Source organism: Rhinolophus hipposideros (genome assembly GCF_964194185.1).
Source record: "Rhinolophus hipposideros genome assembly, chromosome: 15".
Lineage (NCBI taxonomy): Eukaryota > Metazoa > Chordata > Mammalia > Chiroptera > Rhinolophidae > Rhinolophus > Rhinolophus hipposideros.
The window spans coordinates 28,978,886-28,992,881 of NC_138061.1; the positions used below are offsets into that span (position 1 = coordinate 28,978,886).

The 13,996-nt window shown below is 42.8% G+C and overlaps 1 protein-coding gene across 3 annotated transcripts in view; it reads left to right on the forward strand.

The window, feature by feature from the left end:
• Nucleotides 1-739: 739 nt before the first annotated feature.
• The window catches only part of MYOF (myoferlin), a 130,019-nt gene continuing 116,762 nt past the window's right edge, over nucleotides 740-13,996 (forward strand). For all 3 annotated transcript variants that reach the window (XM_081073980.1, XM_081073978.1, XM_081073979.1), the window contains exon 1: nucleotides 740-1,018. In XM_081073980.1, coding sequence (XP_080930106.1) covers nucleotides 931-1,018 — 88 coding nt within the window. In that variant the 5' untranslated portion in view covers nucleotides 740-930. The remainder of the gene's footprint in view (nucleotides 1,019-13,996) is intronic.

Below are 13,996 nucleotides of genomic sequence, written 5' to 3' on the forward strand. Positions count from 1 at the left end.
CCCCCCCTGAATAGTGTTCCTTGTCGTGTTTTAACAAATATCATTATGTATATATGTGTATATATATACATATATATATATATATATTTAATTTTTTTTCTTTAACCAAGAAAGTGAAAACAGCTCTCAGGTTTACGCCCTGAAAGAGTGGAGAGCCACTTCTCCATTTTTATTGAAGACTGTTAGCAGCATGTGATAGAGCAGGAAAACTTAAGTGCCTAACTCATCCTCATGTCGTGAGGATATTTTAAGAAATCCTATGGTGAATCCTTTTGGAAAGCAAAGGATCAGACTCCAATATACCAATTTTGTAAACCCACGTTACTCTTCAGAATTGGGCTCGCTTGAAATAAACTCAGTCATTCCTCTGCTATACAGTAGGTGGCAACCTTTAACTAATTTTGTTTGTTTTAAATTTCTATTGAGCAGTTGCTGAGTGTGTTCCACAGCGTGAGAGAAGAACCAGCAAAAGTTAAAATTTAAAAACTGACTAAAGTTTTAAAACTCTGTGAAACTCAGAAAACAATAAAAGCAGGGGCAGAAAACTAATTCGGTTTCACAAATTGTTGCTAAAGGCAGCAGCAGGGTCTTAGTGGTCTCCTGACCTGCCCATGTTAGCTCCGAATCCATTTCAGTTTCATTTGTTATACATAATTTTTCTTAGTTGAGGTTTTGTGTTTTTTTCACTTCCACATTTCCCGAATTCAAAAGTAGGTGCCTGTGGCACTGCGGAGACTCCCAGGAGTTTGGATATCAGTTTACACTAACCTTCAGCAAATAATCCGTCAGAGATCCACCCATTGCCTTTCCCCCTTCCCTCCTCGCCGAGGTCCTCCCAAGCCTTCTTTCCTGGGGCGGTGCGGCCGGAGCTCCAGCGCCCACGTCTCCTTAACTTCGCCTGCTGAAACTTGCTTTCTCCTATTCAGAGCCATGCTTCGTGTGATTGTGGTATCTGCCAGCAATATCCCTAAAACGAAATTTGGGAAACCGGATCCGATTGTTTCTGTGATTTTTAAGGGTAAGGAAAAGTTTTCTTCTTTTTCTCAAGCCCTGTTTTGGAATGTTAGTTTTCTGGAGTCACGTTCTTTGAAAGTCTGCGCTTAGGAGACTGATAAAGCCAGGTCTCTGGGGCTTTAGCTGGAATTTATTACCTGGGCAGGTCAGGGGAGAAGACCCATTTCTGTGGACAGCTATTAATTAATTTTCCGCAGGGATTTGAGACTTGTTATTTGAACTTGAATAAGGTGATTTCTGTAAGCCATTGGAGGGGGTATTGTATTTGTTAACCCCCAAATTTCAGGTATCAAAATGGTCTGTGTTGGTTCAAAGTAAGAGTAATATGCATTTTTTTATTGTCTCTGCCTGTGAGAAATGGATAAAGGAGGAAAAAGTGCAATTAAGTGGTCTGAGGTGCTATTTCTCCATAAAATAGTTCACTGCTGCTTTTATTGTCACTGGCCTTCTGTGAGGTGGGATGGAGTTATTATTTTGGATTAGTTTGTTTTCCTGTTACTTTGTGCTTCTATGTAATTGTTCTTCATCTCTCCGAAGTTGGGATGTTTTTTGTATGTTTTGTAGCTCTGAAATTGCTCATAGACAAATGAGCTCTGAACAAAGCAAGTCTGCAGTTTGGGGGTCTAATTGTAGTTTGGTCTTGATGAATGACCTTAAGCAAGTGACCTCATTTCTCTAGATGTCAGTTTACTTTTCTGCAAAACAGGTGAGGAAAGTTTAAACTAGATCATCTTTAAAAGGCCATTGTAATTCCAAAAGGTTATTATTGTTCTATGATATTTAATTGCAGTGGAGGGGGACAGGAGTGTTTGGTGTGATGGTACCCTCCCAGGCATTGTAAAATGTTTCCAGTTTGGGCTGGATTTATGTGTCTAAATCTGAGTTTAGGATCTTTATCATTTTCTGTTTGACCAAGATCATTGGTAAGATTTTTCAGCTTACTTCTTGGCGGAAGGGATGAGACCAAGAGGGGAGGCCGGAGAGCGTTGGAGTCTGGATGGGCCCATGTTTCCTGACCACACCTTGGCACATTTCTCTCTTCCTCTAGGAAACTGACTACTTCTTCCTTCCAGTTTCTGGGTAATCTATGCCTTTCTCTTTTCTTTTGTCTCTTTTACCTTCCTATATCTCTTCTCAAACCGCTCCCTCTCAGGAGGAGCAAGAAAATGAAAGGAATGAAACCAAAAGCTGCCAAATGGTCGGTTAGTTAAAAAAAAAAAAAAAAACACTTGTAGGGCAAAAGTTGGATTCTTAAAGGAAAATGTGGTTTGAGAATCTGGCGAGTAAATGTGCAGTCATGTCATATCAGAGTTCATTTACATGTATTAAGTTTAAAGAACATTGTTTTCCCTGATGCTATTACATAATAAGGACATACATGGAAAGTTTATATCCTTCACCATTGACATGTAAAGACAAGTAAGAATACATTGGATTCAATCTGGTGATGTCATTATTTGAGACAAGTCATATAAATTATAGAGGAATTAGAGTTTAACATTTTATTGAAATGTGACTTGCTTTTTATCTGGAGTGTATATGCATTGTTCAAAAATTATAAATGACTAAAAATATGTCTAAGGCTATGAACATAAACACTCAATTGAAAGTGGAAAACTTCAGTAAAATTGGGCAAACATAGTCTCTCCAAACAATGACATCTACTAGATTATTTAACTCTTGTATCTTCTAGTCTCCTTTGGTTGTACAAATTGAGTGGTAAAATCATTCATTCATTCATCTGACAAGCAACTTGACAGAAGAAACACTTCTGAACTCACAGTAGGAACATCTGGACTCTAGCTGATAGAAACTAAATATCTGATGACCCAGTGTTAACTACCTAGGTCTCAAATTTCTCTCATGTGGAATGACGGGAGCTGATCTCCTTGAGGTTCCTTTCAGCTTTAAGAGTCTATAATTTTACAGTACCATGTATTGAATACCTGTTCTCGAGAAGATATACAAGGTGTAGCTTTAGGCGCTAGAGCGGATATAGTAATTTTTCTTGCTTTGCGGATATAGTAATTTTTCTTGCTTTCCATCTATTCCAGTGGTTTAAAACCCTGGTGATCGCTAACCCTTTCCAGGTGTGCCTCCCAATTTTGAGCACTGTATAAAATCAACTAACATTAAGTTCTTACAGAACTGAGGATACTTGTACTGTGATGTGTCCATCAGAGAGAACTCAGAGCAAAGGCAGATACGCTTCCTGGTGTGGAGTAGGGTAGAGTGTGGCGAGAAAGATGTAAAAAGCCCGAACAGAAGATCAAGACAGCACCAAAAAAAGCCTTTGTGTTTACTGAAAGGTCTAAAATTTTGCCTCGGGAACATAAACAAAGATCAGGACAATAAGCAATTTTTCTCAAACTCAAAGCTGGTAAGAAGAATGTCCAAGTAATGGGCGTGTTAATGGTGATGCCATATAGACACCGTGAGGCCCTGTTAGATGGTACCTACACTGTGGTTGGGAATGTGCTGCACTGACAGCCAACTGGTTTAGGGTTGACCCCAGTTTTTTGGAACAGAACCCACAATATCTCTGAGATATGCATGTATTTACAAAATACTCTGAAAGGCAAAAGTGTTTAATCTACTGAGTCATTCCCATCACTTCCGGGAGAACAGGGCCTGGAGACTCACTTACCGCCTAAGGAAAGTGGCCACACCCTATTGAAGCATGGGAACTCTCAAAGGTACATTTCCCAAAGGTGTGTTTAACAGGCTCTCAGTCATTTATAAAGCCACAACTCCTTTTCAAAAATAAATTAATACGGCACGTTTTTCTTCCCTTCCGTCACAACACATCTTCCGTGCATGCCCTCAAGGTGTGTCCAGGAGGGGTGCTGGTATTTTTCTGGTTTTTGTTTACCGGTAAGTTTCTCCATCCCCATAGGATTTGGCCCTAGGTCTTCCAGAGATTTTGGCATGGGTGGACAGCCTGAGGGACAACCACTTACTATACCGGCACCAGCATTTATTAAATTCTTACACTTATGGCCACACCTGTTTATATGATCTTCTTTAACTCTCACTTTATTATTAAGAAGTAGGTATCATCTTTTTCATTTTACCCTTGGGGAAACTGAGGCAGAGACAGGTCAGGATTCAACTCAGGACTGTCAGACTCCAGAACCTCCATGTGTGTTCCCTGAAGTCATCATAGATGAAGAGACGTAACCTATGCTTCAAACAACCAAGTCCTATTATGAATGCTTCCTCCCACTCTGAACAGATTGAGTTGTTCAGTGTGTTGGGGTCATTTGGCCCCAGTCTGAAAGAGGAAGACTGTGTACTGAGAATAGAAGAACTAAGAAGAAGGAGAAGGAGAAGGGAGAAAGAAAACCCAGCCCTTCTGGGGTGAGTTTCCACAGGGTGAGGAAAGCCTTTATGACCTGCTGTGACTCAGAAGCTCAGAGCTGACAGAGCTTAGCAGTGAATCAGTTCTTCTGATAACCAAGTTACAGCCTTCTTGTTAGTGGAGACTAAACCTCTAACTTATTATTGTATATATAAAGTATTAAATTTAATATTTAAATGGCAGGGTGAGTCTCTACATCATCTCACCTCAGTTCTCTGCTTTATTACCTTCATCACCTTTTACATCCCAATAGCACAACTTATAAATTACACATTAAAAAAAATCCTTCACCTTCTCTCTCTTCCATTATTAAAAAAAAATAAAAAAATATTTTGCTTAACTCTCCTCATTGTCGGAATTCACTGCCTGGACAGTCCCCACCTCTTTCCCTCCTCTCTTTTGCTGCTGTTTCTTCCTGCTGCTTCTCTCAAAAATAAATTCATTCAACAAATATTGATCAAGAGCACACTCTGCCAGGCTGTGTGCTCAGCACTGCGAATCAGATGAGGAACAAGCCAGACTTAGCTCCTGCTCTCATGCAGCTTGTCGTCCTGTAAATCCAGTGAGAGTGCTATGAATTCAGAGTCAAGGAGTTTAAACTCCTGAAAAGGAGACATCATCATTAATGGCAGATTATACTCAGGATGAGAGTTTACCAGCTGTTTATTAAACACTGCTCTCAGTGCTTCACATAGATTTATTCATTTAATTCTCACCCACGAATGAAGTTTTTCATTTTATAGCTGAAGAGACAAAGTCTTAGGGAGCTGGTGGCTTGCCTTGTTCAAGGTCCCACAGCAGGTTCTAGGTGGTCCTGGGACCCACACGTCTCGTCCACTGCTGAGGCTGTAATACCCCTGTGTCTTGAGGAATCTATATTCAGCCCACCCAGGGATAATAAGACATGTGGGCTCAGGGCTCAGCTCTCTGTGGCTGACATCCAGGCTCTATCTCCTACCCGTTGTGTTTCCTTGGGCAAAGTCAGCTCTGAGGGCATGTGGTCAGACCAATGCCAAGGCCTGGGGCATGGGTGCCTTTGGGCCACACACCTCTGGCCTTCGAAGCCTTGTCTGAGGCTCCATATGCACTCCTGTTTCTCTCATGTGCTGGACACATTCTGATGGCTTCCCGTGTGTGCCATGGCTTGAAGAAGGGCCCCTTCCCAGGGTATTTAAGTATGAGAAGCCCTCTCCTGGGCTTAATTGAATTTGTTTTTCATAACTCTGTCAGATGTCAGGGCAAATATTGTTGATATTCATTTCTGAGATGAGAAGCTTGAGTCTCAGAGAGGTCAAGAGTGGCCAAAGCTGGGCAGCCAGGAAGAGGCACAAAATGACCAGAACCCAAGTCCTGAGGCTCTTGGTCCCATGCACTTTCCCCACTGCTGAGTGCGTATCTGGCTTTCTTTGTGCTTGGCTACTATCTCCCTTGCTTGTCTCTTCTAGCCTCCATCCCCATCCCACGAACAGGCAGCAATCCACAAAAGCTCCCAATTCCCAGCTCTGCCTCAAAACTGCCGCGACGGACCAACCTAGCTCTCCAAAGAGTCCGGAGGTCAACGCCACACTCAACACAGGAGAGAGGGCTGAGGATACTGGATTAAAACTGCTGCCGATGGCAAAAAGCCCATTTAAAGAGATTATTAATGATGGGACATCACGGATCTGAGGTTGAGTCTCGTTCAGCTAGAAGTTTGTACCTGGGAGGGATAGGATCAAATGATCAAGATGTTGACTGAGTGCTTTGTGTTTATTTTCAAAGTTCTATTCTGTGACTATGTTATTTTCTCTTGATAGCATCTCTTGGAGTAGAGGACGTGGGTCCTCTTCGTGTTGTCTGATGGAGGCATTGTATGATTCTGAGCTAACACATTAGAGTGTCCCTGTGTCCTAGGCACTGTCATGCTTTCTCATTTGATCCTCATCCCAGCTTTGTCATCCCCTTTTGTAGCACACTTAGGCCTTGAGAGGCCCTTGTGAAAGTCTAGGAACTCTCCATCTCCGGAAGCTGGGTTTGAAGGAATTTTGCTGAAGAGATTTCATTGTCTAGCAAATTATGTCTCAGAAACATAGACAGGAGAGGGTAGGAGCCAAAACGCCTGCATTCAAATTCTGGCGTGTTTCTTACTAGCATGTGATCCTGGACAAGCTACTTAATTTTACTGTGTCTCAAAGTAAGAATAATAATAGTAACAGGTAACATATGCAAAACCTTGGCATATTATGAGCCCTATCTATATATGGTAGTCATTATTCCTGGGCATTAGGTACCAATATTTATTAATGAAGAAATCTAAATGCAGAGAGTTGGAGTAAGTAACCCAAAGTCACTCAGATGTAAGTGATGAAAATGTGGCAGGTTGCCTGGCAAGCTCAGCCTGCAGAGGTTTGACAATGAGACTTGGGGCTGCAGCAGGAGCTCTGCCACTTACAAGCTTAGGATCTTGGGTAAATCAGTTAACATCACGAAACCTCAGTTTTCTCATCTGTAAAATGGGGATTCTAATACCTCTTATAAAGATTAGACGTGAATGTGTTCAAGTACCTGGCACTTAGTGGATGCTCACATGTAAAATCAATAAGCAAACCAAAGTGGCATATCGTACTGTTCTCCACTAAGGCAGCTAATCCAGGTGTGTGGCTTACTGTACCTGGGCTCCAGCCACCTGCAGCCGGGCAGTTAATAGAGCTGGAATGTGACCACTAGGCAGGGTCAGCGTTTAGGAAGAAGATTCTGTACAGGTTGTTCAGGTAGCCTGGGCTTGACTGCAGTTTCCTTGGAGGATTTGGTTTTGATTCAAGAGCTTGTATGCTTGAATGGGAATCTCCAGAGGCCAGTGGGATACTGAGTACGGAAAGTGGAGCTGAGTGACCCTACCTACCTTTCTGTCTGGGCATTTCTGTTTATCAACGATATCACTGACTGTTTTAAAAATGTACAAAACAGCCTTGCTTTGTATCACAGTTGCCTTCTGGCCAAAATACCTTTCCCCTAGAACCTGTTTGGCAACATCTCCTGGAGCAGTTGGGCAGCCAGGTCTGGGAAACAAAAAGTTAGAAATACTTCTTTAGCCAGGTCGACCTGGATGGGCCACATGTCTCCGAACTCCCCCAAATCCTTCTAAGTTCTGAGGGCAGAAGTCTCCTGCTGGCCCTTCTCAGAGCTTTCTCTGTCCCCTGGTTCTTGTGGAAATTATCCCGTATGCTGGCAGCTGCCAGGCTGACTGCCAGGGAGGAGCAGTCACTGCCCATATGCCAGCTGCCCCAGGCGGGCCTCAGAGGTCTGGAATGGAGCCATGGGAGAAAATTGCTCCACCAGGGCTGTGCCCAGCATCACTTGGCATTTTCTCTGATCCAGGGAGGGATACCCCCTGGGGTCCACCAGGGGCTCTGCCCAGGTACTGGAATAAGAAATCAGAGCTCCTTGTTGGTTTTGTGCTTACTGTGTGCTGGGGCTGTGCGGAGCACTTCATATTCATTCTCTCATGTAGTCATTAAAGCAACCTTAGTAGTAATACTTAGATGAGTTTATGAAGTTCAATTCATTCAAACCATGGAGAAATTACTATGTAATAAGCACTCTAAGGAGAATAAAAATATTAATAAACTATAGCTTCAGCCTTCCAGGACTCACCATCTGGTCTTAGTCCTCCAACTTTGGACACTGCTCTGTCGCCAGAGTCGGAATCCCCGCTCTACCGCTTACTAGCTGTGTGAACTCTGATAAATTGCTAAACTTCTCTCTGTCTTGGTTTCCTCCTTTGTCACCGGGGATGGCCATAATAGAATTTACCTCTTAGGGTCATTGTGAAGACTGAATGAGGCAGTCCATGGGAAACACCGGGAATAGTTTAGACTACTTAATAACTGTTAGCCATGCACGGGTAGGCTTCAGGGGGTCTATGAAATTCTAGGCCAAACAATGGGTGACTTTGTATATGTGTGTGAGTGTTTCTCAAAACAAAATGGCCAGGACCTGGGGATGCAGAAAAGATGTAGAAGTACTTCTGAATGGGAGGTAAAGTTTAGCGGCATGGCTGATCTACTTTGTGTGCCAAAGAGCTGAGTTGCTTAGAGAAGCTTTGTAAATAGCACCCCCACTTCTCCTGGGGCCATTTCAGTTAGACACAGTAATCTAACCAGTCAGGACTTGGGAGTACTTCATAAGTCCCATGTCTCTGGAAGAAAACTTAAAGATTATTGAGTCTAAACTCACCAGTTTATAGAGGAGGGTTTCTGATCTCAGTGTAGGAACCTATGTCTCCCAGAGAAATTAGAGAGATTTCACTGATTTGAAAGTCCAGTCAGAAATGCTGGGTCAACACCTGTCCTTTTTCTTGTAGGATTGTTAGGATCAGTGAGATGGTGAGTCTTCGGAAGTATTTAAAATGTGTTACTATTGGAGGGGGCCAGTGGCTCAATGGATAATGCATCGAACTACAGATCAGATTCTAAAATGTGTTACTAGGGTTTCCAGGCGGGAATTCCCACCCAGAAACGCTATGTGTTTCCATTGTAGATGTGAGTGTGACTTCCTTGAGCACCTCCCTAGATGGTGCTCTCCCTAGAGGCAGAACCAATAAGAGATTTTATATATATATAAATCTGCCTATCTATCTATCTATCTATCTATCTATCTATCTATCTATCTATCTATCTATCTACCTACCTATCTAAGAGAGAGAGAGAGAAAGAGAGAGATTTTAAGGAATTGGCTTATAGTGATTGTAGGGGGCTGACAAGTCTGAAATTTGTGGGGCAGGCCATCACTCTGGGAATTCAAGCAAGAGTTGATGTTGCAGTCCTGAGTCTGAAATCTATAGGGCAGGCCAGCATGTTGGAAACTCCAGCAGGATTTCTGTGTTACAATCTTGAGGCAGAATTCCTTCTCCAGGAAGCTTCAGATTTTGCTCGTAAGGCCTTCAACGGTTTGGAGGAGGCCCACCCACTTTATGGAGAGTAATCTGCTTTACGTAGACAATTGATTGTAAATGTTCATCACATCTATAAAATGCCTTCACAGCAACATCTAGGCTAGGATTGGACCAAACAATTGGCATCATAGCTTAGTCAAGTTGATACATAAAATTAACCATCACACTGGTACTCACAGCAATCCAGTCTTTGGAGTCATGGTGTCTCTCAAGCCTTTTCAATATAAGAGTCCAACACACTATCTAGTAGGTGAATAGCAAAGGAAATGATTCCATGCAAGAGGGTATGTGGTGGCTTGGCAAAGAGTGCTTGTTCAGTTCTCAGGGAAATGTGATTCAGAAGTTGGTATGCGAGTTAATTACAGCAATGGTGACCTTCACAGAACTGAGAGAGAAACAGGCATAGCTGATCAGGAAACAGGAAATGTCCCGAAGAATGCCTTGAGTCGTAGTCTAGGGTGTATTCTGCATTTGAATCAGTTGTTCTGTTCTGGGTTGAAAGTATTTAATTCCTTTCCATAGGAAGGAACAGTCATCTTAATAAAATTAGAGTGGGAAGTAGGGGAGGTGGTAATCTGGAGAAGGAGAGTTTCCTGTAATTTAATTTGATGTTAAGTGCCTGCAACTTCGACCTTTTTTAGAAAAGAGGTGGAATTGAACAATTGAATAATATAGACATATGACTCTGTGGCTGCTGATAAGAAAGGAATTTATCTACTTTTTTTTAGGAATTTATTTACTTTTTTTTTGGCTGACATATTTATGTGTGAGACTAGGCTTTCAACAAAATGTAATACCTGAGTATTTTGATAAAAATCAGAACCTCCTTCTTGGAAGGGATTCTCCAGAAGGTAGAGCTGGGTTTCTCCAGGAGGATAGGAACTAATGCCAGACTTAATTATCTTCTACTAGCTAGAAAGATAAGAGGTACAGTAGTTAAATGCATGGGGTTTAGAATCAAAGTAGTCCTGAATTAGTGTTTCTTTTTTTAACTGAGTAAATTTGAAGATCTAATTGGCTTTATTAAGCGATTCATGAATCAAGCAGTATCCCATCTAGCAACTAGAAGAGTGCTCTGAGGGGTTGTACAAAATGGAAGATTTTTATAGGAAGAAAGGTGAGGCAAGGGAGCTATTAACAGAAGAAAAGAAAGGATCATTTTGGGGCCCAGACATCTTTTCTTTGGGAGAAGAGAACTGGAAGGGTTTTTATCATGAAGATTGCCTTTTTCCTAGAAGGGGAGCAGGGGTTGGAGGTGGAGAAGGCCCATGTGACAGATTACATTACTAGTGCTTGACCAGAAAATTCCAGACTGGTTGGTTAAGGTTATGATTCTGAGAGATTGAACTGCAATTAGATCAGGTATTAAGTCTAGGTATGGTATCATAGGCCTTTAGCATGAATGATGTCATTTTGGGCCTGTGGTTTTTTTCTTTAAAACTCGCTAACTCTGTGACATTGGGCAATTTACCTAGCCATTCTGGGCTCGCTTTGCTCATCTGCAAATTGCAACAATAACAGTGCTTACCTCTTAGGCTTGCTAGGAGGTTTAAATGAAATGATATAGTGAAGGATTTAGTACATGCCTGGCTGGGAGTGAGCGCCCCCTAGAGGGTAGTGTCATTAGCATCAACAATTGTGCACAAGTACTAGGAGTGGCAGGAAGTTCCACATGAATAGTCCCACTGATCTGTGGTCAACCTGCATCTGCTGGAACTCAGCTGGTCCCCTTTGTTCTTGACACACAACAGAATCAATCATTCAGTTCATGAACATGTATTGGAAGAGTTGTTGGGCAACTTGTTTTTTTCTCATTGGATTATGAACTTCTTGAAATTCTAAAGTCCAGTTTTTAGCACCCTCCTTCTTAAGTGGCTTGTATCAACCAAATGAAGCTTAGCCTAGCATTCATGGCTTTACCGTGTGACCATAATTTTCCCACACAGTCTGGTTGCCTTTCCTCCCTTCCACATCCCTTGGTTCCAGCCAGTTGAGCTGTGCACTGTCCCCAGACATGACCTGACTTATTCTCTCCTCCTCCATGGCTGACCCACCCACCCTGTTGCTCCCACCTGGAGTGACCTTTTCTTCCCAGATCCACATTTCAATCCATCCTTGTCCTTTGATCCCCAGTTCAGCCTCTGCATCCTCTATGAGGCCTTACCTGGTGCCCACAGCCTGAAGTCACTGCCCCTTCTTCTGAATTTGTATTTTCATCTGTTACCCTTCTGACAGCAAATGAAGCCTTCTTTTTATTTTAGTCACCTGACCACATCTACCTCCCCACTGGACCATGTGAGGGCATGAACCATATTTTGAGTATCTTTCTATCTCCCTCAGTGTCCGCTCAGTGCCCTACAAGTGATATTTCAAAGATATTGGTTGGGGGAAAGAATGAAGTTCTTGATTAGATTTATGGAATAACTCACTTATTCCTGTTGCTCACCATTTTACAGGAGGAAACTCCAACATGAGTATGAATTTGTCAAGAGTATGGTGTGGGGGTTTTGCTACTTGGTGAAAACATGCATAAAGATTTGTTTGCTTCCTGTATTCTATAGCCCATATACTCCATTTGTGGAACTTTTGAAAACCAGGAATTATCTTATACTCTTCTGTTTCCCCAGTTACTAGCACACAGTAGGTGTTTAATAAATGTTTGAAAACAAATGAATAAACAAGTGACCTTTGTCACTCTCTTCAACTGCTGACCCTGGAATAACCCTGTCCCTACGGGGGGTGGGAAGGTCAGTAGTACCAGCCTCGGCATCCAGATAGCCTTGTAGCCTTTCTTTTCTGACTCTGATTCCCAGGTCAGTCACTTGGTTTAGGATTCAATTTAAGTGAGCAAGTACTGGCTCTTTCCACCAGCTCTCTGCTGCCCTTGTGCCTGCCTTAGCTCCTTGCCTGGAATCTTGGGGAGGTGAAGACTAAAATTTTATTTCAATGCCATCCTTCAGTGACCCAAATCCTACCCCAAGCCCTTGTGCCCAATTTCTGAAAATTATTTGCAGCCTTCTTGTTTTACTTACTTGCTGGGGGACCTCTTGCAATTTCCCATCTTTTCTTTTGAAGGTCTGCCATGGTCTCAGGATCCAGATTCACTCCCTCCTGACTCAATTCTCCACCCACCCAGGCCTAGCAGTAAGGCTGCTGGTGAGCTGGAGGAATATTAGTGTTACCATTTCATGCTTGTCAAAAACAGCGATTTCTAACCTTTGTCAAGGTCACTAACTCATTTGATAATCTGATGAGAGTAAGAAACTCCTCCAAAAAAACCTCATAGATGTAGTATTTTTTGTGTTGGAGCTAATAGTCTTCGAGAGTCTCAGGATGCCCTGAAACCTGACCTTGGGCTTTCCTTGGCCATTGCCCAGGATACCCAGCCCATCCCACATATCATACTTATGCTTATTTATCCAACGTTTCTGGCAGCTTCCAATGAGGCAATGTGATGTGGAGGCAAGCACACACTCAGGTTTGGAGCCAAGGAGATGTAGATTCAGATTTTGGTTCTGTTTCCTTATTACCTATGTGACCTGAGACAAGTTAAGTAGCTTCTCTCAATTCTTTGCCTGTAAAATGGATGAGAATGTCCACCTTGCATGGTTGTCATAAAGATTGGGAGACACTGCAGTAGAATGCACAGCCTGGCACCTGTGCATGGCTATTTAAAGAGAGCTGGTATAATTGTGGCTAGAAGCCGTTTGTTCAGTACTGTCAGTTTATAAATCCTTTGTACTCCTCTTTCTCTCAAGGGCACTTTGTTGTATTGTAACCAGAGAGGAAGATTGAGAGGTTTCTGTCCGCGTAGAGGAGGAGTGAATGGGCCCAATCTGGAAGTGTGGGAGGGGAAATGAGGACAGTGTCTAGGTGACATCAGAGTCAGACCCAGTGAGGGGCTGTGTAGGCCACAGAGAAAAAGCCACGGTCAGAGCGAACTAGCATAGGTCCCGGCACAAGCCAACGAGTAGGGTCATGCTGCAGTTTAAAAGGAAAGCCAGTAGGGCTATGGGAGCCCACTCAAGTGGAAAAGTTAATGCTTAGCAGTGTGAGGGGGATGACTCATGGTTTAGCTATGCTGAGGTCTTGGAAGAATGAAGTGGTTAGTCCCACTGCTGGCCGTGTGCTGAGAGCCTTAGCGATGTGACATTCAGCTGAACAAAACACACTACCTCCTACATCCCACAGCAGGAGAGGGGAAGCCAAGGAGTGGTTCAAAACCTAGCCCGAGCCACTTACTCACTGGGTGACTTTGAATATGTTACTCAAGTTCTCAGTTTCCTTAGCTGTGAAAGGGGGATGAATATAAGTATACGTACCTCCTAGGGTTTTTAAGGAGATTAGATGATGTGAGAGAACAGAAAATATATATGTTATTCTCCCCGACCCCAACCCCATTCTTGGCACAGAGCTTCTAAAACCCTTATAAATTCCTTAGTGATTAGAGCACTAGGACCACCTTCTGTTCTAATGAGGCAACTCTGGGTGCGCTCCTAGATGGGGCTGGTCCCCAGAAAAAGACCAAGCTGTCATTAGAAACTTGGAATTTTCCGCCCCACCCCCACTTCTCTAGACTGGGGAGAGGGGCTGGAAATGGAGTTAATAATTGATTTTGCCTATGTGATGAAACCTCAGCTCCATGGGACAGAAGCTCCTGTATCTCTCTGGCTGTCATCTGTATCCTT